This window comes from Ammospiza nelsoni, chromosome 3 (genome assembly GCF_027579445.1).
Source record: "Ammospiza nelsoni isolate bAmmNel1 chromosome 3, bAmmNel1.pri, whole genome shotgun sequence".
Taxonomy (NCBI): Eukaryota; Metazoa; Chordata; class Aves; order Passeriformes; family Passerellidae; genus Ammospiza; species Ammospiza nelsoni.
In genome coordinates, this window is record NC_080635.1 from 96,985,783 (window position 1) to 97,010,584 (window position 24,802).

General features: G+C 43.8%; 2 protein-coding genes across 5 annotated transcripts in view; one reads left to right on the plus strand and one right to left on the minus strand.

Moving 5' to 3' along the window:
* The first annotated feature begins 3,000 nt into the window (after positions 1-3,000).
* On the plus strand, positions 3,001-22,874 carry B3GAT2 (beta-1,3-glucuronyltransferase 2). The gene is made up of 4 exons (XM_059467863.1): positions 3,001-3,877; positions 14,893-15,037; positions 21,763-21,911; positions 22,049-22,874. The coding sequence occupies exons 1-4, from the start codon at positions 3,338-3,340 to the stop codon at positions 22,133-22,135; spliced, it is 921 nt and encodes a 306-aa protein (XP_059323846.1). The 5' UTR covers positions 3,001-3,337; the 3' UTR covers positions 22,136-22,874.
* SMAP1 (small ArfGAP 1) overlaps positions 22,600-24,802 on the minus strand; it is a 92,004-nt gene continuing 89,801 nt past the window's right edge. For all 4 annotated transcript variants that reach the window (XM_059467862.1, XM_059467861.1, XM_059467860.1 and 1 more), the window contains one exon: positions 22,600-23,580. In XM_059467862.1, coding sequence (XP_059323845.1) covers positions 23,446-23,580 — 135 coding nt within the window. In that variant the 3' untranslated portion in view covers positions 22,600-23,445. The remainder of the gene's footprint in view (positions 23,581-24,802) is intronic.

Here is a 24,802-nt window from a genome sequence, read left to right on the forward strand (position 1 = left end):
GTGACTGCATCCAGGCAGCAGCTGCTGTGTGCTCCTGTTTGGAAAGGAAGCCTCCGTGGGCCTGTGGAGAGCGTTCCTAGGGATGGGATTTCCTTAGTATGGGTGTGCATATGCACACTTGCACACACAGGCTGCTCTCCAGGACTGTGTTGAGCATTCTCCTGCCAGAGTCACACATCCTCTGCTGGTAAAAAGCACAAGAAACTGAAGTAGCTTTTTTTTGAAAACAAATGAAAAATTGGATGCCAAGTCCTGACACATCTCTGAAAAAAATCTTTGGAGAATGGAGGCAGCAATCACAACACCATAATAGATGACCCAAACCACAAACTACTGCAAACAAACAATTCTGGACCAGATCCTAAAGAGAAATGCCTGCCCACACACTCTGATAGTACTCAGAATATGCACTGTACTGCATGCTATGTGTGAAACCATAGGAACAGCCTGAGTCACACAGTGATTGGTACCATCCATCACAAGTTAGAAACTCGTCCTTTGTTTCAGAGTTGCACCTGAGGCCTCAAATCAAATGTGACAATTTTTATAATAACCAGTGCTAAGGTGTTCAGCTGAAAAAAGTATCTCTGTAGACAGTTTGCCCCCACAAATGGAGTGGTAATTTGACTGGGTTCTTCCAGTTTCCAGAGGAAGAACATTATGCCTTGCTTATCAAGAAACAACAATTTAATAAATAGCAGTTGGCTTGTATGTAGTGCCTTTGTTATCTTTTACCATTCCATCTGAAATAATCTGCGTGTGAAGCTAACGGGAAAAGGCTGCTGCATTATTTGCTATCACACCTGATGCATCTGGCTCATGACCTCCGAGCCTGTTCTGTGGCACCTGAAAGTGTTACAGTGGTTCTGAGGGCAAAATGAAACCGTTGTGATTTGATATCAAATAACCACGTGTCTCATATTGCTGTTACAGCAGCCGTGCCAGAAGTAAAGGCAGCATTTGTTAGCTAGCACAGAGAAACAGAGTTGCCAGCTTTGAGGAATACAATTAAAGAGATGGAAGATCACAGTTCATCGGGATACCTCCCTGGTGCTCACTGTTTGCGCTCCTTCCCAAACTGCAGCAATTACATTCAGCTATTCTTATTGCTCCTTTTCCTAAGGTCTTACAGCCACAAGCTATTAAGTATCCTCTATAGGCTCTGAATACAACACACAAGTTAACTAAAGATAATATTTTTGGATGAAAGGTAATATAAAGGGAAAAATGGTATTTTAAAAATATTTTAATATGCTTGGATATAAAGAATGCCAGTTAAATGCATTCATTTGTAACCCTTAGTTTCTAGGTTCTGTCCCAATAAGTTTTTAAGAATCCTGACATGGTATCATGGAGTATCTAGAAGGGCAAGCTTAGAATTAACTTCTCCAAATGATTGCTGACTTGCAAATGATACCAAGCAATATCTTCTTGGTATGTTGCTTTGATACACATGTTTGCATTATTTGAACAAATTATCTCTGTAAATAGAATTGTACTGGAAATGAGAAAACAATGGTGTGCTCAGTCACTGGAAAGATACAGTTTAGGTGATCGTCCTCTAGATAAACAGCACCGGCATAAACCGGGCAATTGTAATTTTGTGTCTGAGATGTTCTTGATTTGAATATATTGGACTATTTATGCTTGCTCCATTCCTCCATATTATTTCATTAATCACATAATAACCCTTCCACTCCTCCACTAAACATGCTAACTCTGTTATCTCTTTACTACGCAGATGTTTCTTCGTTCAGATGTTCAGTGCCAGGCCAGGTGTCGCCCTCACTTTGTCATGAATTTCAGCTTACCTTACATCAGATCCATGTCCTCTGTGTGTGTGTCCTTTTGATTAACAAATCGATTTGGGATAGATATGAATGATAGATAGACAGAGTGTCCAAGTTATCTACATTTGTTACACACATGCAAATGTGAAGGCTGAATACAAAACAGGGAAGAAAGCAGTGGTGTAAACTCAGGAGGCTGGTGTGCAGGCATCCCCCTTTCTGCAAGCCATGCTATTCCTACCAAAAATCAAAGCATCAGTGACGAATCATTCTATTTCTTATCTCAAGTAGCTCAGAAGCCAGGGAGAACATCAATCGATCTCTACGTTTTAATCAGAGAGTCGTGGCGAACTCAGTAATTTGCAAACTCTACTGCTGTGCTTCTGTGTTCTTATGCAGCATGAAGTTTTAAAAGCATAATTCAAGCTGTAAGGAAGCGTTTAGTTATGACAGCAGGGAGTGTTGAAAAATGCATCGGAAACTTCTCTGTGAGGAAGGGATTTGTGAGAGGTTTTAGATTGTGCACTTCATGTGTGTTGCAGCACCTGATGAATGCCTTTTCCTCAAAATAAAGACAGGCAGATTAGTACGAAATTCTGATATACGCATGCTTTTTAAGAAGGAGCTCTCGATTCCGTGTGATCTCCGGGGAAGCTGCACGCCCAAACAACGGGGAGCTGCGGCACCGGGAGCGCGGGCGGTGCGGGAGGCGACAGCGACTGCCGGGCACCGGGGGGAGCTGCGGCAAACCGCCGCCTTATTTACAACTTCTTACTTCGGCCGGCGTAGGGAAAAACCCAAAAACCAAACCGAAGCAGAGAGGAAGCGAGCGGCTCTCCGCCTCTCCGAGGGGTGAGTGCTCGGGCACGGACCCGTCCGCCCGCCCTGCCCTGCCCGTCGGCAGCCGGCGCTGGCCCGGGTAAGGCGTCCCGGCCACCGGCCGAAGTTGTCGCCCGCCGCGGAGAGAGGGGAGAGAAGCAGCACCCCGCGGCCACCCAGTCCCGGTCCCCGCGGACGCCGAGCGCGGAGCACCCCGAGCCGCTGCTCCTGCCCGCGGCCGGCAGCCGGAGCGGGGCGGGGCGGGGCGGGGCGGGAGCCCCCGCCCGCGGGGACCCTCCCTGCCTCCCTCCCTGCCTGCCTGCCTCCCTGCCTGCCGCCTGCCCGCCCTCCCCTCCCCGCCCCCGCGCTCCGCCAGAGCCGCCCGGGGAAGCGGAGGAGAAGGAGCGTCTCCCCAGAGCCCCCCGCCGAGCCCCTGTCCGGCGATGCCGAGGGCGAAGCGGGAGGAGGAGGAGGAGGAAGAGCGGCCGCTGGAATAGAGGAGCGGCGGGAGCGGGGCCGGCTGCTGCCCCGCAGGCACCGCGGGGCTCCGGGACCCGACCCGCCCCGCCGGGAGGGAAGGAAGGAGGGAGGGAGGGAGCGCCTGCCCCCCTCCCCGGCCGCCGCCGCCGCCCGGGCGCCCCGCGGAGCAGCGCGGTGGGGCAGCCCCGCCGCGCCCGTCTATGGGGCGGCGCTGAGCGGCGGCGCGGCGGGAGGGCGCCGGGGGCAGCATGAAGTCCCTGCTCTTCAGCCGCTTCCTCCTGCTGCTGCCCTGGGTGCTCATCGTCATCATCGTGCTGGACATCGACAGCAGCCGGGCGCCGCTGCCCGCGCTGTCCCCCCGCGGCGGGGCCGAGGGCGGTAGCGGCGGGGCGCGGCCTCCCACCCCGCGGCGGCGGCCCGAGGCCGCGCTGCCCACCATCTATGCCATCACGCCCACCTACAGCCGCCCGGTGCAGAAGGCCGAGCTCACCCGCCTGGCCAACACCTTCCGGCAGGTGTCGCGGCTCCACTGGATCCTGGTGGAGGACGCGGCGGCGCGCAGCGAGCTGGTGACCCGCTTCGTGGCGGGCGCCGGGCTGCCCTGCACGCACCTGCACGTCCCCACGCCGCGCCGCTACAAGCGCCCGGGGCTGCCCCGCGCCACCGAGCAGCGCAACGCCGGCCTGGCCTGGCTGCGGCAGCGGCACCAGCACCTGCCGCCCCCGCAGCCCGGGGTGCTCTTCTTCGCCGACGACGACAACACCTACAGCCTGGAGCTGTTCCAGGAGGTGCGTGCGGGACAGGGGGGCGCGCTCGGCCGCCACGCTTCGCCGCGTCCCCATCCCCGCTCCCCGTCGCTCCTCTGGCTCCTGCCGTTCCCCCTCCCACACTCCCGCGCCGGGCTGCTCCCCATCCCCGCTTTGCGGCGAACTCGATCTCCGTTATCCAAAAGCTCCGATTAGGGGGGAGTGGAGCCCGCTCCCCGCCCGGAGACCTCGCTGTGCCCGTCCCTCGCCCGGGCTCCCCGCGGCTGCCGCTGTGTGACCAGCCGCTCTGCTGGTTTTAAGTTTCTTGTCCCTCCTCTCCATACTCCCCTAACTTTTTACTGCTGTTTTCTCACTTTGCTGCCGAGCGAGGCAAGTTTAAGGTTTATATAAGGGATCCTATGTGTATTGTCAAAACTGTGTTGAAAAGTGCGACTTCTTTTGTTATTTTCAGGCTGCATCCCTCTCCCTGTAGGGCAAACTCGCATCAGGAGCCGCCATCCTTCACAGTTTTTTCATTGGCGCTAATGAATTAAGCTAGAGCAGGCTTCTTCATTGGAGTTGCCTTTTGAAGCCTTTCGCTCTTAAAAGCAGCAAATCGCTTGTATAACGACTGAACGCCCTTTCAGGAGTCTCTTTTGTGAAAGGACCTGGTTTTGTCTTCATTGCCTCCCCTTGGTGAAAGGCTTTGTGTCATTTTGGTGGGAACTGGCAAGCGCTCGGGGCAGAGGATATCCAGCTTTCTTTCTGGCCTCCCCCTGGCAGGAAGGAGGGTGTTTAAGAAGTGGACATAAAACAGTAGAAGAAAGATCATGTACATCTTCTGTGACAGCTGGGAGAGTAACCTTGGCAGGGAAATGCGGGAGGGAAGCCGCAAAGTAAGTTGGCAGCGGAGGACTTGAGGCGCGCTGTGTCCGTGTGTCCTGCCGGTGGACAGGGCTGTCGGTCGAGGTGAGCCCCCCTCCCTGCCGCTGGCTGCAGCCGTGCCCTTCCCCGCGTGTTGCACAGTCAGTGAGTTAAACGTGGTACACGGAAATGTGAGGCACATGCAACTCCTAAGGGAAAGCTGGTTAGAAATGCTTACGGTCGTTTGTGTTTGGGTTGCCAATGCATCCCTTTCCATTTCCAGTGTGTGGGCAGGTGCAGGCTCCCCATTCAGCAGGGATGCCCTACTTCTTTTGCGCATTTGGCTTTCAGCATTGAAGCTGCTAATTTAAGGACCTTTGCCTCGAGGCTAAACCTTTGTTGCAATTGATTTTTTAAAAATTCTCATAGCTGTGCTCAGTGCATTATAATGCAGAGTAATTTCACATACCTGTCTTTGATGTTACAGGAGTGCTCACGTGTATTTGTAGAAGTAAGGTTAATTTGACTGAATCTTAGGGAGTCTGTTAACAGAAACAGAAAATACACTTTGTCGCAATGAGAAATGTGGGACAAAAGATATTTGGCAAATATCTACTGTTTGTTTGGGTTTTTTGGGTTTTTTTGTTGTTGAGTACCAACGTTAGGGACAAGCTAATGGAACAGTATTAGCTGGCGTTTCTCTTGAGTGCTCCACAGCTATTGAAAAGGAGTCTGGTCACATTTATTCTTTTAAAATTTCTATCATTATTGTACTAATTGCTGTGAATTATGAAACAGAAAGGTACAAATCACCTCTCTAATTAGCTGGGAAGTGCAGGAAAATGAAGGGATAAAGCTGTCTGAAGGGTTAACCTTGAGAACTGCAAGCACAACAGGCAACCTGTGTTTCCTCTTGCCAACGAGGATTGTAACCTCCAGCATGAACCTCTGCAACCCTAAGGCTTCCCTTTCCCCAGCACTGAGCTGCTGGGAAAGGGCTGTTTGTTCTGAGCCTTGTGTTCGCAGGCAGGCACACATGCTTGAATGGTTTTCCCTGAGAAATGGGGAGCTTGGAGCGCTCAGTTACCAGAGCAGAGAAGGAGCTTTTGCTTCAGTTGCCACCGTGAGTTGCTGTGGCTGTTTTGGGGTCACTGAGGAGCTGTTGGCAGGTCCCTGGGAGACACTGGCACTGACATGGGGAATGCCTTCCCGCCCTGGCAGGGTCCATTGGCAGGTTTTGCCAACAGGAGGCGCCTTTACGTGTGGGAGGTTGCATTTAGAGCGAGCCAGAAGCCTGATTTTGCAGTCCAGGCACTGCTAGAGGGCGGGTTGCTTCTTCACTCGATAAAAGAAAATCTATGTATTCATGGATTCTGGCTTGACAGCTCTGTGGTAAATCCTGATCTGCCCTTCAGGAATTGATTGATTTATGAATGTAAATTATACTTGTCCTCTCCAAGCATGAAGAGAACAGCTTCAGAATGCATTGTTTGCAGATGAAATCTGGTAGTAATTCCTGCTATGAAAATGGTGGTAACTATACCTGAGAGGAAGTTTTTTTCGGTTTGTTTCCCTGCCAGGAACAATTCTCCAGACCAGCAGTTGCTTTCCCTAAGGAGGTCTGATAAAATGCAGTCTGCTCACTAAGAGGGAGAAGTTTAAATGTAGGATGAGACAGGAGCTCTGAGCTCTCATCCAAGCAGCATCCTGTGTGGCTGTGTGACTTTCAGCATGTCACTGTCACACAGGGGTGTGCAGGCCCCCAGTGCCAGCAGCACTGTGTGCAGGCAGGTGTGTGCAGTGTTCATCTGCTGCTTTGTGGGACACAGGTCTGTCCTTTTGTGATGGCTTGCTGCTGGGTCAGAGCTGGCTCCAGGGGCAGCAGTGGGGCCCCAGGGAGATGGGAAGCAAGGCTGGTTAGACTGTAAAGCCAGCAGGAGAGGAACATTTGTGTTAGGGAAATGTTTTGCTCAGAGGTCAAACAAGCAGGACTGCGGAGCAGAAGATGAGCAAGGGAACTGCACATCCTCGAGGACTGGGTTTAAGGAAGCTCCTTTGCTGTGGATTTCCCTGGTGTCCTTACAGGAGATGGAGCCTTTTAACAAAGCAAGATCAGCAAAGGCTTTCCTGTGAGCTTTAGTGTATAAACCATGAGGCCATGATCAAAAAGGAGCATGCTTTGACATGGAATGCCATGGGATACTTCTGAGAGCTTTCGATGAAGAAATTCTAATCTCTGTCCAAAGTACTTCTGCCTGGTGCTTATAGCAATGAGTATTTTACATTTGATGTGGCATGAGCTGGGCCCAGTAGACCTAGGCTAAGTGTGTTTAATGGAAATCAGAAAACAACCCCAGCTTATAGCAGTCTGGAAAATGCCACCTTCTGTAGTAAATATGGAATCCTTGGCTGCTGTTTATAGTTATCTTTTTTCCGAAGACCTATGATGGTATGTGGGTGGACAGGTCAGTTTTTGACTGGTGAAACCATGTCCTCAAAGTCGAACTGGGCAGGGTCTAAACAGGTTTAGTTGTCCTTTCTAGAATAAGGTGGAGAGCCTCGTTTGTCTTTCTGCTGCTACAGCATTGGGTCAGTTGGCATTTTGTTAGGAAAGGTTCACCTTCCATGGAAAGGCTGCAGGGAAGGAATCAACCTGTTCAATGATTGTGAAATTCTTTAGAGTACTGAAAAGGATGCAGCAATGATGAAGAAATATTTCCAGGAGTAGAGGCGTGGCATTTAAGTTATTCCCAACTCTTTCTGCTTGAGAGTGTAGTGGTGGTCAGGTGAAAAATCATGCTTTTACTTTAATGCCTGTGTTTCTGGCATATTGCATTTTGTTATTTATTGTTTTGGGATTGAAACCTCAGAAATAATTTATGTATCTTCTGTTCAGGTATGATCTGTTCATTTGGAGGTGTCCTTGTGCATCTCTCCATCAAAAACAAGTCTGCTTTCTGAAAATACCTGTTATGTTAAAAGTCAGCCTGCATTCATAAAAAAGCCACTGAGAGGCCTGAAATTCCAACTGTTATATTTAAGATGTTTTACAAATGTTTCTGCATGACTCACCATAGCTTCTATTTTTTACCACACTGTTCATTTTGGAGTGATTCTTATAGTTTCTGGTGCATTTGTGCTTCATCTTATTCCTGAATGCAAGTTATTGTAATATTGTGACTGATGCCTAGCAACTGCTGATTTCACATTTTAAACTTCCAGAGGGAAAAAACCTTGGATAATACTGGCATTCCACCTTCACACAGAGATTTTAAAAACAGGATTAACCTAAGGACTGGGAATTGAATATCGACAGCTAAGTTCCACGTGCCCTAACTCTTCACAGAATTCCTGTGTTTCTGTGTCTCAGGCATTCTCTCTGCTCTTTCCATGTGTTGAGTAGCTGGCCAAAGGCCATCACTTCCATGGTCCATGTTTGGATATGTGTGCAAATTTGGAGGAATTGGTGTTGGAGATCCACTCTGCTGTTGATTGTGCAGACTGCCCTGAATCCTCTGAAGGTGAGGGGTGAGCAGCATGAGGAGCATGAGGGGTACAAGAAGAGGAGTAAAAGTCTTCAGTATCTGTCTGAAAGTGAGCTTGCTGCATTCAAAAACACACTGAGTTTTAGAGATTCTGATCTAGGTTGTTTCTGACACTTTTGTTTGTTTTCTGTTCAGACCCCTAAACTGAGATATGTTTGAAATTAAAATGCTCATATCTAAAACCACGTTCCCCCTCCCTGCCACCCCCAGGTTTCTGGTCATCAATGCCAGAATGTTTGATGGATACTTAGACCATGTAAAGTGTGGCACATTCCACTGTCTTGTCTGAGTGCAAACAGAGGATTTGCAGACTGGGTCTCCTTAGAGGAGTCCACACTTTAAGGTGTGATGTGGATACAGCCTTGCAGTGTGGAATTCAGAGTAGATCACAGCACTAATTGTTATTTCTAAGGGGTAAAGAAACCCAACCCAAACCTCAGCAGCTTAGCAGTTAGTCCTAGTGCCCACTGAGCTGTGGGCCAGAATTCAATTTGCTGTAGCTGTTCCTGCACAAGAGTGCCCTGAATATGATGGTAGAGTTGAAGCTGGAAAGGTGTGAGAGGACAGAGCTCATCCTGCTCTCCCCAGGTTGAGTTAATCTTTACAGGTAGCTCAAGATTCAAAGAGGCACAGATTCAGACAGAAAGAATTTTCTTGTGCCCCTGTCCTTCCCTCTCAAAAGGTGTGTATGAAGGTGGCAGATATTCTAATGGCTTTTAACAGCCATTTCAGTAGCCTAAAAAAAGGATTCCTTGTTATTAAAAATAGAACAGAAATACTTGCAGGCATTGCATGTCACACGGGCTTCAGTTTTCCTGTGATCATCTTTATAAAATATTTTGAGGGGAACTCAAAAAATGCATTATAGAAGAGGTAAATTTAAAATTAAAAATAAATTTACTATTTATTCTAGCTTTGACTAGGGAAGGGTTAGTGTTCCTTCAATAATACTTATATAACTGTCCTAATTTTTCTACACTGTATTAAGCTAACTTCTGTGTATTTTTTAATAGATATATTTATGCAAAAGATTTAAAAGTAGTATAAGTGAATCTCCTTACCTTTGAAAACATGAAAATCTTTTTTTGTATCTCTAGGAGCTGGTTGGAAAAATCAGATTTTTATAATAGTCTTAAAAATAACATTCAGTAGTCTAGATAGAATTAAATATTAGCTGGCAGTCATTAGTTATTTTCTTCAGGATAAAAAGTGATCCAGATATGAGTTAGCAGTGCATTAAATACCTTTCTAGTATATAAATGATTTAGGAGTACATGACAGGTTTTAAATGTACACTGACATTTTTCTTCCTCATAGACATGTAATACCTATGCTAAAGAGGCTGGATTAGAAAAGACTGGCAGAGAATGAAACAGCTTAAAAATGAGAGGAAACAGTGACCAAAAAGAAAAAAAAAAGGCTATTTGAAACAGGTTTTTGCTTGGTTACCAAGTACTCTCTGTTTCTGCACTGGCAGCAGTAGTTTTACCTGTGAAACTGATACTGTTGCTGGAAATTAATTACATGGGGTCAGCAGCTCTTCAGAGGTACAGTGAACACAACCCAGCAGAATGATAGGGAGTAGAATGAGGCAACCAGTAAATAGAAGGGCCCAGAAGTAAAACGAGTAGCAAATGTTTTGGAAGTTGGCCCAGTCCACAGAAATTGGCTGCAAACTGCTTTAGTTAAATTTGGTACAGTTTTCTTCTGCAGGGAAGCAATATTGATATTTGTGCCCAAGGATGCTGGTATAATTTAGAAAATTAGTCATGTACCTTATATATAAAATGTTGCTGGAGAAAAGGGTGAACTAAGCTATCCTCCCTCTGCAGTGTAGATTGTGTACAAATCAGCAGAGGAGGTTTCAAGCAGATGCTTGGAAAGAAAGCTTTCTAGCAGGGAGGATGGTGAAGCAGATCATCTGTGAGAGCTGCAGAGGGGGCTACATCAAGGAATGAAATTTTTTTATTTGTAGATTCCTTCTACAAGCATTCCCATGGAGAATACCCTTCACAGTCAAATTTGCCAACAACAAACTTATCTTTTTAAGTTCCTAACCCCTAAGCATCCTAGTCCCTGAACACAAAAGCCACTGGCACAGGTTTTCTATGCCTTGGTGCCTCCTTTGAAATGATGGTAAGTGGGGGCAGGAGCTTTGTCCAAAGCCTCAGCAAACAGGCACAGCGTCAGGCTGAGCTGTCTGGCTGAGCCATAGGGCTCTCACATAAGTTTTGTTGAGCAGAATTTGTCTTTAAATGGCCTATGAGTGATGCAGAGAACTGTGTGAGAACTGACAGGGAACCTGGCTGTGTTTCTGCTTTAACTCAGGAATTGTTGTAGCGAAGGAGCTCTAGAGCCTGTCTTTGGTAGTAATAAATCAGAATTTGGCACAGAAATCTGCTGGAGTATCAATGGGATGGGCAGGGGTGTGGGGTAGGATGCTCAGCATGGATGTGAACCCGTAGCCTGACCAGGACAGATCACAAATTACACAGGGGTTGAAATGACAGGGGGAAAAAAGTTTATGAAGTGTGGCAGCAGGTTTGCCCTTGCAGAGGGTTGTGAATCCCAAACAGAAACACATTGACATCATGCTGCAAAAACAGCAGGATGGTTGTTCCAGTCTGGAAGCATTTTCACTGTAGGAAGTACAGCCATGTTTCCTTTTCTGTGTCATTTACCTTCATTCCCCTTGGGCTTTTATATTTTGTTACTGGCTTGGTATCTTCCCTATCCATCAGTCCAGCACATCCCATTAAGCAGCTTTTTTTTGATTGACTAATGAGGTGCTAAATATAGCAATGCTTTTATCACTGCCTTTTATTGCTCAGCTCAATTTCCTGCATTTCTCTTGCTATTCTTCAGTGATTACTGTGTTGTTACTGTATTTACTGCTGTATGCCCATCACCTCACTGGCATTTCTTTGGTCAGTTGTTACTCATCTCTCCGGTCATTTTCTTGCCCACTTCTTCCCAGTTCTCCTCCCCCTCCTACTTCATTGAGGTTTGCTCTACCATCTTCCCCACCCAGTATATCACTCTCCTCCTATGTCCAAGACCCCCTTTCAAAAAGTGAACAGAGGACGAAAGCTCTTCTCCCGTGAGAGAGCTGTCCAAGCGGGGCAGGATGAATCCTGCCAGTGGGCTCCTCTCTGCTCGTTAACTACACAAGTCTAACTGGGACAGAGGAGCTGCTTGACTTGCAGAGAGTGAAGTGTAAGAAAGATGAATACCATTCTGTAAGCTACCAGGACTTTCAGTGCTGAGTGTTAACACAGCTTGTGCTACTGCTGTCATTACAATGACAGATAGAACAGTCATTTAGGAAGCTGTAAGTCCTAGGATTTTTGGCAGTTGTTTAACCCACGGCACTAAAGGTATTCAGATTTAACATGTTTTTGAATCACTTTTTTGTGTCCTGATGATTAGCAGCATAAAATTCCAGGTGCAAGCTCACCTTTTAATCCAAATAATAGCTTTTTCCCCATCATACATAAATACAGCCTTCACATATCAGTATGTTAACTGCAGTAATGTTATTCTCAGAAGATTAAACGAAATATTCCTACTTTCATCTGCCTAGCATATCCCAAGGCTGTGAGGAATTTCAGAATTAGCATAAATACTGGTCTAGATGTGCTCTTTCAGCTTTTACTTAAAGGAATTGCTGTATTCTTGACACCTGCTTATTTCATTCTTCAGAAACGTAACCTGTAAGAATAAAGTCACCCAAGGACAGAAGTAGGAGCTCTGTAAGGGGTGACTTGCATCTGACATGTGGTGGCTTTACTGACATAACTCATAGACACAGAGATTGACCCAAGATTATTAGTTTAAAACTTCTTGGGTCATTTTATGCTGGTTTTATGAGGTCAGTGAGATACTCTTCATTGACAAGCTTTTCCAAAACACTGTGTATCATGGGGTATTAATGTAAATCCATCTGGCTCTGCCAGCATAGATGCTGAGGCCACTACTGACCCAGTTCAGAAGTCCTGTGTAACCTGGCTCATTTTGCAGTACAGCTGCCCAAACTTTTACTGTGCCCACAGGCAGGGCATGGGTGCACTGTGCTCTGGCCACTCTCCTGCAGTCAGAGAATGCCTGCCCTTGTCTTGTGGCATCTTGAGTTTAAGTACAGACAGTTGGCACAGGATGGCCTAAGTACTGCAATTCTGAAGACTAATAATTGGTTCAGGTATCCACAGCCTCCAGGAGGTGTTAATGGCACCATGTGTGTTTATCCTGTGGTATTTACTGGTGTAGCACAGTTGGGTGAATGTAGCTCGATGGTGCTGTGTAGACATGCCCAACAGGATGATTCCCTAGGTCCATGTCTGATACGTTAATATCCATGTGCTATTAGCAAAATAAGAAAGAGATGTATCATTAAAACCAGAGCTAAAAGATCTTCATGAGTTGAAGTTTTGCTTGATATCCATACCCAAATAGTGAATTGCTAACTGTGCATTTCCTACACAGAGGAGTGGAAGAGATTGGAAAGCTAAACATAAGCAGGGAGTACAGCTGCAGGTAAATACATTTATCAATAACCTTAGAAAGATTCATGGCAGCCTCTCACTGGCAATTAACCAGGCAATGGCTTGGAGAGAATCCTTATCATGAGAATTCTCTATATTGCCAGCTGAATACATACCCTACTCTTATGCACTATGGGCTGCTGCTACTGAGTGAGGTGCTCTAGCTTGCTGCAACAGTTCTAAGGGTGAAAGGAATTTTTGATAAGCAAATCTGGAGATAAATAATTGGAGGGAGAGAAGGTACATTTCTCTCTTCTGCGTGTGCCTACATTTTTGTGGATTTTTAAATATGTATTATACACTTTATGTGAAAGTTCTAAGAATCTGCTAATGTTTCTAGCTTAGAAATGTGAACCACCCTGACGTGATGTCTTTGTTTTTTTCTGGTGTTGACTCCTGTGAGTCTTGATGATATGCATGATAAATCTTTCACCTTGGCAGAGAGAGAGGGAAGTGTTTAATATTTAACCAAGGTTGTCTTTTACTTCAGTATCCATCGATAGGGGACTGCAGTTACAAATATGTAAAACTGTGTTTGTTTTTGCTGAGAAGAGTGCTTGGAAGGAAAAAGGGATATCCTTTCCCAAAGGAATAAGTTTCAATTACAACAAAAGACCAGTCTGTTTTTAGAATAGATCAAATTAAGCCCACATTACACTGCAATAGTTGAATACTTGTTTCAATAGAACCACATTCAGAGCACAGTGTTAAAACAGTGGCTTTTGAACCAGCGTGGTTAAGTTGTGCAGGTCGCCGTGTCGGTGCCCTCGCTTGCTCGAGTTCTCACGCCAGACCGTCTGATTTTCCCACGGGGAGCAGTGTGTCAGGGTTTGTGCCATATTATCTCCTGTTTACTGGAGAAAATGGAGCACTGAACCAGTTATCTGAACTCAATGAATCAGACTCGTAATCTTTACTGTTAGAAAAGACCTCCAAGATTGAGTCCAGCCTTTGCCTGAATACCACATCAATTAAACCATAGCACTAAGTGTCATATCCAGTTTATTGAACGCTTCCAGGGATGGCCACTTCATCACTTCTCTGGGCAGCCCATTCCAATGCCTGACAACCTGTTCAGGCAAGAATTTTTTCCTGATGCCAACCTGAACCTTCTCTTGCACAACCTGAGGCTCTTCCTAATGTTACTTGGGAGCAGAGGCTGACCCCCACCTGGCTCCACCTGCTTTCAGACAGTTGAGGAGTGATAAGGTCTGAGCCTGCTTTCCTCCAGGCTGAGCACCCCCAGCTCCCTCAGCTGCTCCTTCTAGGACTCACTTTTTCTACACCCTTCCCCAGTTTTGCTGCCCTTCTCTGGACATGCCCTAGCACTTCAATGCCCTTCTTGAAGTGACTCCCAGTCATGGACAATTCTTGCTACAGTCATTTTTTTCACTATTGCTTCTTCTACGCTAGATAAGGATCACACTTCCAGTTTTGCATTTAGTTAATTTATATCACTAGGAAAAACTGCTGCTGGTGATAATAAGCATCCTGCCTGGCCTGCTTTTTGTCCTTTTCAGAAATTTAGCAGAGCTTTTTAAGGGAAAATACAGAAGTTAAAAAACCTTAGCAATCTTTTTTCATGAATCCTTAATAGATCTGAGCTGCATCTCAGGTCTGCTGCAGTAGGAAAGAGTTGTGTGTCATCATTTCCTCTATTCAATGCATTTTTAACAAGTCCCAAACTAATTGTACTTGTCCTAGTGAAGTGTGTATTAATCATTATTATTATATTTTCTCTCACTGGGTTTCTACAGTATCTCAGCTATCTATAGACATAAGCCAAGTGCCAGAATGCTGCAGTCTTGCAGATAAAAAAGATCTACTACACCTTTGAAAACCCAAACAAGAACAAAACCCCGTTTTATCCACAGCTTTAAAAACTCTTGGTATAAATAAGGTATTTAAAGTAGAACTGAGATGCCTATGGATACAGAGCTGGAGATTTCACAGAAAATGGGTGGGCAAACGCAGCTCTTGGGCTGCGGTGTGTAAGCCAGAATTGCCTTTGAACTCCCGGTGGTGCTGAGTGCTGTGGGAGGCACAGCCCTGGCAGGGAGCTGTGCCAGGCTGTGGGTGGGCAGTGATGCTGTGCTGGCTCTTGCAGATGCGGACGACGCGCAAGGTGTCCGTGTGGCCCGTGGGGCTGGTGGGCGGCCGGCGCTACGAGCGCCCCGTGGTGGAGAACGGCAAGGTGGTCGGCTGGTACACGGGCTGGAGAGCTGACAGGCCCTTTGCCATCGACATGGCAGGTGAGGCTCGCTCGTGGTACATCAATGCTTCCATTTCACAATTTCAGCAGCTTCTTACACTTCTGAAGTGCTGGCAGAGTGTGCAGCCCTTTGGCACTAACTATCCTGGAAGTCTAAGCTTGTACATCTTGTCTAATTAATTTGCTGCTTGGTGGTATCTGAACTTACTTTAATTTGTTTTTATTTTTATGTGGCAACTTGGCTTTTATGCTGTATAAATTGCCTGTCTGAAACAAGTTAATTGTATATTAATTCATCCTAGCAATTCTTGCAAGGAGTCCCTGCCTGTCATTTTGTCATCAATCTAAACCAGGCAGCATAAATGCAGACCTTTTTAGACCTCATATTGTAAAATGCTACTTTATCATGAAATTATTCACGTTGCATTGGTTATTTGGAATGACAGTGATAACTGTAGATGGATATAGTTTGAAACACTGGGCTTAGGGGAAAAATCACTGACAGCTGTTGCCTGGTAGAAGGCGGCAGAAAAGCTTCAAAATGAATCTAATCAATCTTCTGCAGTGAAGTTTGCACACCACACAGCTCTGTCTTGCTGACAGTCCATGCTTAGACTGTCTTTTGTATACACTCACAACTGCCACATGAATCACCACTGGTCACAGGTCCAATTTCTGATACAGCAGAAGCTGGTTTCCCAGCAAATGATATGGTATTTGCACTTGGACATCTTCTGTACTCAGGAGGGAAAAGTAGGAATACAAGGGTGTGGAGGGATAGAATGTAAGAGAATAGTGCAGAAGGTAGGCTCACACCTGAGGAGTTGCAGCTGTACTAATCACCAAAGATTAGGAACAGGCCTGCCCTTAACAGGCCACAGCTGTGTCCAATAAGGATGAGTGCTATAGAAGAGTGGGTTAGCTGGGTGAGAAGAGAGATGGAGGTTGTTAGTTGTGCTGTGGAGAGAGTTGGAGTTTGTTGGCTGTGCTGTGAAGGAGTCAGTGCTGCGAGGAGCTGACCGTGAGAAATCACTGAGAAGGTATGGGCGATTTACACTAAGATCACAACACAAGGGCAAGAATAGGGTACAAATAGCCACTTTTTTTATCCCGACACCCCAATGTTTTGAGAGAGGGAAAAGGACAGTGTACAGTTCTTTCTCATCTTAATGGAGTAATGTTATGTTAATTGAAATTATTGATAAAAATATGTACAGTCCAACTGGTTAAAAAGAGTAGATAAAGGATCACTAATGGTTGCTCCTTTATGGTTATCACCTCAAAGACAAAAAGGTTATCAGGTGAATTTTTCTGCACTGTAGAGGCATTTCAATTCAACAGTATGACCTGGCATAAAAATAAGTGTTTGGGTGTTCACATAAAGGCATTCCTCAGGGGCAAAGCCTGAAACCATGCAGCGTGTTAGGGACTGCAGCTGTGCAATTGAACAGTCCCTGTGGATTTAGAGATATACATTGATACTGGACTCCAGAAGGGATTACTGATGGCATTATAAAGGTGAGAGCATGGTCCATAATCCATCAGCTGCAGGCAGAAAGCCATTACAAAACATCAGCCAAGGGACTCTAACCCAGACATGAAGATATACATGGGAAGTTCTTAAGCTGTTTACCTTGCAGATGCTGGCTAAATCGCTGGCATGAGGGAAAAGCAGGTCCATTAGGAGCATTCCCTGCTTGTGCTTTGACCAAAGTCATGTAAGGGAGGATCACAGACAAAAAACCCCCAAAACTTTTAGAATACAGGAAGTTAATGCACAACCACAAATAAAGAGTTATTATTTTGCATGAGAACTTTTGCATGAGACTTTTTCAGTCTTCAAAAATACTGAAGAAATTGAATTTCATTTTTAATTTCAGCAAGGAAAGAAATGGATGCAGTTTAGACTGCTAAAAAATGATGTGAAATTTTCATCTTAATTCCCCTCAGGAATACAGTGTCAGGGAATAAAGAGAACAGAACTGCAAATCCAGAACTCCATAGGTGTCTGAGCAGGAGCAGGCTACAGGATGTGTGTCAACATGCAGTTTCCTTCTCTTGCCCTTCTCTCCTGACTCCCCAACAGACCTCCAGGGACTTGCTACCAAACCTAAGTCCATGCTTAGTCCATTGCTGGCATTTTTCCATATATAAGGAACTTAGGTTATACTGAATGTGGCACATAAGGAAGATGAAGAATCTCTGTCAAAAATACTGCCGTGCAAACAGGATGGTGCATACAGTAATACTGATATGGAGCTGTATCAGTGGTCTCTAGGTAATGTTTTCTGTGCTCGTGTCCCAGTGCACGGTAAGGAGGCTTCATTTGGTTTAGTGAACCATCTTTCACAGTGATTTTCATAAGATTTGATCATGAGGCTGGGTATGAACAGAGTGATGGTTTAAAAGATTTGGGATCACCAATTTAACTTGTGGCTGTTCAGAGGAAGCAGATCCTTGACTGTAAGCACATAAAATTCTTATTCTAGACAGCAAAATACAAGGCCAAATTCAGGTCCTGCTGATTTCATCAGGCTCAGCTCACAGACCCTAGCTGGCCCACCTCCCCAGATTCTTTGCAACACACTTGGTCATGGCAATCATATTAGGTCAGTTCATTAAATACTGGTTATTTATTTTGAGAAATTTGTGGCTGATACTGCTGTTCTCCAATGTTAAACTGGATTCACAAAGCAAAGGAGTTGTTTTCTCTCTTGCTTCCTGCCTTGCAACCAACACACCATATGAATTAGTTCTGGTATTTCCAAAGTTTGGCATCAGTTTTTAATCGAGGGGAGTTCTAGAGTTTGACACAGACTTGCTTACCCTTGGGGAAGAAAAGTGAGAGAGAAGGTGGAAAGCAAAACCTGTGTTATTTAGTATGGATCTGAATTCAAGTCTTCTATATTAAATGTTGTTTTACTTCTGGCCTGTTCCCTACTGCCAGAATTCTGGATCACTCAAGAAAAATGTTAGATTGTGATTCTCCTAATGTGAAGGCTGTTCAAGAAGGCAGATGTTTGCTTTGCATTAGCATTCCAGGAGCCACTTCAGTAACAGAGATTAATATGTGACTGTAAAACACTGGGCCAGCAGATTTTGGACTTTGGGTCCAGAGCTCGTCCACTGTGCCCCAGGCACCTCTGCTAGGGCCTGAGCAACCACCTGTTTATATTGTATTTTATTAACATTTTGCTATAGTCATGAGATCTTCAGTACATCTCATATTTCTTAGGGTTCCCTAAGAAAATGCCAGTCTATTCATGGCACTGCAAAACATGGCATATTTTGACTGAATCTGAAAGAGCCACTGCTGGAAGTCACAAACAAAAAATTTTAAGTGGTATGGCAGCCAGCACTCAAAACCTCCCACCAAAACCAGAACAAAACACCAACCTCCCCTCCCATCCAAGGATAAATACTGTATAAGCATTGAGCTTATAATCAAGTGCCTCTTTCATGGTGAATTAATCAGCAGATGCCTTTGACACTAACTACAAAACCTCCTGGTTAGACATCTCTGCCTTACTGCAAGCCAAAATGTACACCACAGGGAGAACAGAACTTGAAAGCCACAGAGCCCAAGCCAAAGGTGGGACCTTGATCTATGTGGAAGCCAGCACATCTGTTCTAACATCAGCGCTGAGCATTAGCATTTATACACTCCAGAAATGATAAACACTCAAGTTTCTAGCTTGCCTTCAGCTACTGTCCTGCCTAGAACATCCAGGAAGCAATGGCATTAACCATGGCAACAACATCTTTAAACCCTGGCTGAAGTTTAACTTGAATGATGAAGAAAAATAGTTCTGCCTTTTAACAGAAGCCATTGGTCTAACACAAGTCAAGGTGTGAATTAACGGAAACAGCTTACATTGAAAGAACAGATGTAATATCTGCTGTCTCCCAGGTATCTCGTCCTCCAACAAATTAATTCCTATCTAGGTGGCCCTTCAGCCAATTAGAGTTAATTTATAACCTTGCATTATACACCAAAAAAACCTCGAAACACCTCTTCAAACTCCAGCTGTGAAATTGTCTTGTGGCATTTCATGTGAAGTTAAGCCCAGTATGACCTTGTAGGAATAATGACTAAGTAAAATAACTGTATGCATGTAAGTACTGTTCAGTTATGCTACACTGGAGACAGTAGTCCCAGATAAATCCCATTTAGTGACAGAATTCAAAACAACAGTGTCTTTTCATCTATTAGCACAGGATCATTATCTACTGAGAGAAATAATTAGTGCCAGTCTGGTCAAAACTGAGCTGTCTCTTCTATTTTTGACACCAAAATGACACCTCTGACAAAGTCAACTTAAAGTTGTCATTAGAAAGTGGTTTGCTCTCAAATCCATCTTACAAAATGTCATACATGTGAAAATAAAGCTGTTATAAAGCAGAGCTAAAGAACTAGAGAGCCAAGATGTAAGTCTCCTTGGATTATTCTACCTCCTAAAGTTGCTGCTTTATTGGATTCTTTTAACAAAGACTGCATGGACCCTGACCAAGGAAACAAACCTTAGGCCAGCCAGTGCACAGTAGCCCACATCCTTGCCACCTGCAACACTCAGTTTATAATTTAATTTTTACTTGATGGCACCAGTAGTTTTCACAGCAGCCTCAAAATGACAATTTGCAATAGCACGGTAGCAAGGGCACATGTCACATGCAGGGGCCATGGCCCACTTGAACATCTGTATGTAGGAGAAATCCACCCTCAGAAATCAATGCAATTTTCTCAACAGAGGAACAAGCCTTGCAGCGAAAGAAGTTACGAGAAATTAATGTATGGATAAGTATAGGCTATGGGTCCTGGGAGCCCCACTGACACTGTAGAGATAAACAGCAGAAAATCTGCCTCTCTTCTGCTTAGAGTGACATTATTTCTGTGCACTAAAATCTAGGACACTAATTTTGGTGTTTACTTCATTTTCTTCTTTATGCATGGGTAGCTTGAATCTTAAATATATTTAAAAAGAAAGAGCAGCTCCCACAGCTGATCAGGGTTCAAAAAATGCCTTCCCATTTACTTTGTTTTTTGAGCCCAAAATTATTAAAGCCCAGCTGCATCCAAAATTTATTGTTTGTTTTATGTGAGGAAAAAAGGCCAACAAAACCTAACCAAACCCTATAAACTGAAGCAGACTGTTTTGTTCATCAGTACAGTCTCTGGTCACCCTTCAAGATGCAGCAAGCTGGCTGTACATACTGTCTGTAGCTGAGGGAGTTTAAACTCTCACCCTCAGCTCTTCCCAAATGATTACATTTGGCTACCAAGAGCACTGGGATAGAGCCCACCTTGTGCTCCATCATGGCCAGGCTACAAGGAGTGAGAAGCAAGACTGCACAGCAGGGTGTGGATCCATGCAGACCCTGTCCATGCAGACACCTATTCTCTACCTCAGGCAGGACAGGATGTATAAAGCTACATCCAAGATATAGTGTATAAATGTTTTCTGTGTCCATCAGTGAACTGGGACCTGTTTACATCCATCAGGGTCCAAATCCTACTGAAAACAAAACAAATTCCTGGTGTCTCCTTTTGCTTCCTACAAGCAAGACCATGATAAAGTGGTTTCAGTGTGCCTTTCTTTACATGATGATGTAGTAATTACTTCCTTACATTTTCCTCTTCAAAAGGCTCCCATAAAAGTCACAGATACTTTCAAGGAAAATACAGCAACAAGACATTTCTATTAAAAGAGGGTCAGAATTACATTAAGTTATAGAAAGTTATGCTCAATTTTAAACTGATAAAATTTTAATAGTGGCTCTAGAATTAAATGTTTTTGGAGTTTTCCAGAATTGATGTCAAAAGTGTTACTATTTGTGTTCATAAAGGGACAGCTGGAACCACTCTGAAATTATGAAGAAAGGATTTCTCTGGTAGGCTTGGCAGTCAGACAAAAGGAGTTAGTTACAAATGTAATTTTTCTTTACAAATCTATCAGTTGAGTTTTTGAGTCATAGTTAAAGAAGCATACATATGACTGAGCATTGCTGGAGGAAAATGGGAGAGTTCTATAAAATAATGGTAAATTACATATTCATGGTAGCTTCTTCAGAGAAGGTGAGTTTGTTCAAAGCAGGGATTTCTCAGTTTGCAGTCTTCCTTCAAGGAACCTGGTGCATGTTAGTAGAGAAATGCACTGCAGAGAGGTGTGTACACTGAATAAATCCTTTGAGCCATGCTGTGCCACGCTGAGACTGCCTGGCAGACCCCTGGTGCTGAAAGTCATTCCCAAGGCAGAGCATTAGTATGACTTGTCTTTCCTCAGCAAGGCTGTTAAAAATCTACAGGCTAAAGCTATCTAAATATTACAGTTGTAACATGTTTTAACCTTTTTTCTTGACTCTCACCTTGAAGTGTAGAATGGTTTGTACAGTATAAATTTCATACATTTTATTTTACTTATAATTGAGCTTTATTTCTTAATTAAAAGTAGAAAGGAAGAATAACCCAAAGTTCTAGCAATACCTGACTTTTCAGACAAAAAAGCATATATTACCTACATGATGGGAAATTAAGATTTAACATGTTGAAAATATGGTGCAATTAAAAAAAATCTGATCATATCTTAAGGGCAAACCAAAACAAAACAATGTAATGGAGGATGTACAAACCTACCAAATATTACCTATCCACATAATCAAATTAACACATTTTTAAAAAGAACATGAGAGATTTCTAGGCATAACTGCACAAAAATGTAAGGCTTAAAGGTTTTTCTCAACCTTTTTCCCTGTCTCCCTCTCTCCAAGGATTTGCTGTGAGTCTTCAAGTGATCCTGTCGCATCCCAAAGCCGTATTCAAGCGTCGTGGTTCTCAACCAGGAATGCAAGAATCTGATTTTCTGAAACAGATAACAACAGTGGAGGAACTGGAGCCAAAAGCAAACAACTGCACAAAGGTACCGATTGCCACACTTTGTGAAAAGTTTTCGTGTCATCTCTGCAGATGACTTTACTGACACACATGGTAGTTTGTACTTTGTGAGAAGCTTTCATCTCTGTAGATGGCTTCACTGACACACATGGTGTTTTCCAGGTTCTTGTATGGCACACCCGAACAGAGAAAGTGAACCTAGCTAACGAGCCAAAGTACCACCTGGACACAGTGAACATTGAGGTATGACGGGGGGACAGTCCCACAAGAGCAGGACCATGGACGCACCAGCGCGTGCTCCGCTTCGGACAGCCAAGGTCATCTGCTGCTGCTGCCTGAGACCTGACAGACTTCTGAGGAAACAAAAGGAAGCTTTCAGAGACTCTAACAAGCAAATCAAGTGGGTGTGCTTTGTTCTAACTTGTCTGCATGCATTTCTGAACTCTCAGCTTAATAAACTGACACTTACCTTTGTTTTAACGCTGTTTCCACATACATAAACATGGCTGCAATGGAGTATTTTCAAAATTATTATTTATGTATATACTTTTGTATTTATCCAGCTTAATGGTGTAATTATAAACTGATTTTAACTCACAAACTGTTGGTCTAAATATCTGTATAAATGGATCCTCCAAACTGAACATGTTTTACTTCATTAGAAGTAGCAGTCAAACAGGTCATACAATAATGAAATAAAATACCCACAATCATTTACGGATTTATCCTTTTAATATAGGGAAATAACATTTTATCATTACGAGGCACCATAAAATGTAAACACAATCACTGTCATAAACCTGGATCTGTCTGCAAGACAAAATATATCTGTTCACACTGAGTTACCTTGAATGCATATTGTGCTGTCAGTTCTCTTTTAACACTGTGTGCTTGCCTCCTGAGCCAGGTCAGAGACTTTACCACAGGAAACTCAAATGCATCAAATACTCATCTTTAGAAGAATAAACTATTGATTTGTAGAACTACAGTAACATCCAGGTTTATCTTTCTTTCAATAACCACATTCCCTGTTATGCACACCATAACAACATCACAGTGAAATGTATGATGAAACAAAATTTGTTTGATACACTAGAAAACATTGCTCAGTGATACATTTACATTCTATTTATATATGATTAAACATTTGTTCATACAGTACCTTCTACAGGATTACTGGGTAATTTTGGGGGGTTGGGGTTCTTATTTCTGAATATTACTAACATGATAGCTACATCCCTTATATGCAAACATTTGATCTAGAATTTTGAGGGAAAAAAATCAGTATGTGGTTAAGCAGCTTCTTAATATGGTCTATGAAATCATATGCATTGTATGAAAATGCATCCAATGATGTATAAATATATTTGATCTGCTTTTCACTACATCAAATTTAAATCAATATAGACCACAACACGGTCAGTCAGTTATATCCTTAATCTGAACAGCTGGGGAAAAAGAAAAAGAATATATATGTACATGGAAGGAACAGCAAAAGTAAATGTATTTAAACAAGGAATGTTAGGTGGCTGTTCTGGGAAAGATTTCTATTGCAACTTTCATTTCCACAGTTGTGTGCTGAGAGTCTGGCCAGAGGAGCTTCCAGTCCATCCTGCGGCTGTGCTGGGGGGCTGCCCAAAGCCCATCACGTTGCTGGAACTGCTGAGGTTCATTCCAGCCATTTGCTGATTCATCTGCAAAGCACACACACACACACGAGCCTGGTTAGCAATGGCACTGAAACACAGCATGCTGCTAGTCAAAAGCAGTCCTGCCTCAAACCAGCCACCCGGTTACAAGTACATTTCCCTAAAAATATTTCTCATTAAATAAAAATATTAACTCTATCTAAGTTTCTAAGCTTTCTCTCATACTATCAGCTTTTCTGGAGCCCTTCAACCACCAACATACATCAGCTGATGGGCTGCAGCACCTGGTGTATGTGTCACATGAGAACTGACAGCATGTGAAGGAGGTGGCCAGTGTGGCTGGTTGGTAAAAGTTTGCTTTCACAGTTTCAAAGCTAATGAACAAAACTGTAGTAATTGCAGTAAAGAAACAGCAAAGCCAGTAATATAGTCTTGTCTGCACTTGCATTTCCAGATTTTTTTTCCAGCAACATTTCTTTGGATATTTCATAATCTTGACTACATCAGTTTTTACAGAAATTGTCCATTTAGGTGACAATCAACAAAGAATGAGGTATGAGGTGGATTTATAAACTTGAGTATTATCCAACCATCTTTGCTAAAAAATCTACCCAAGATATTGTAATTCCTTAAAAAACAAGTAATATAATCCAGATGAAATTAAATTCAGATGAATTTAACATCTAGTTAAAGGTGGGAAAGAATTCAAAATTCAGCACATTCACGTCAGAGCTGCTGCAAAACTATTTGTAGTCTTTACAAATATCTAGTCACTGTAGTTTTAAATGCTCAATGTCAAAATGAGTTTAGGAGCAAAAGAGCATTTGGAGTAATTAATAATCAAAGCCAATGAACAGAGATGTTGGATAAGTAACATTTGATTCAAACAAAAGGCAGCACTAGGTAAAAGTCAGAGTTTATTTAAACATGAGCAAATAATACCAGGTTGTAAAATGAAACTAGAACACTGGTGAAAAATTCAAGTAAATTGCAAACTAGTATTTCAGTGTAAAATTAAGTTCTGTATGCTTTCACACAGAACTGTGTATCTGCAGAAAACAAGACACCACTGAACCTGGAAATATAAAAAAGGCTGATAAAAACATGCTTTACCCAGTGGTTCATCTCTTCTGGAGTAGAATTCTTAAGCAGCGGACTATATAAAACATGTTGTCTGGTAAAGCAAGCTCTCCCCCTTTCAACTAGTCAGAGTTTAGATCACAGTTCTGCAGACTGTGGAATGTCATCATACTGACAACATCTGATG

Excerpts from the sequence above, each read along its gene's own strand:
- B3GAT2 (XM_059467863.1), top strand. The coding sequence starts at position 3,338 with ATGAAGTCCCTGCTCTTCAGCCGCTTCCTCCTGCTGCTGCCCTGGGTG. Across the intron at positions 15,038-21,762 it reads CTTTGCCATCGACATGGCAG|GATTTGCTGTGAGTCTTCAA; the intron begins GTGAGGCTCGCT and ends CCTCTCTCCAAG. Across the intron at positions 21,912-22,048 it reads AAGCAAACAACTGCACAAAG|GTTCTTGTATGGCACACCCG; the intron begins GTACCGATTGCC and ends GGTGTTTTCCAG.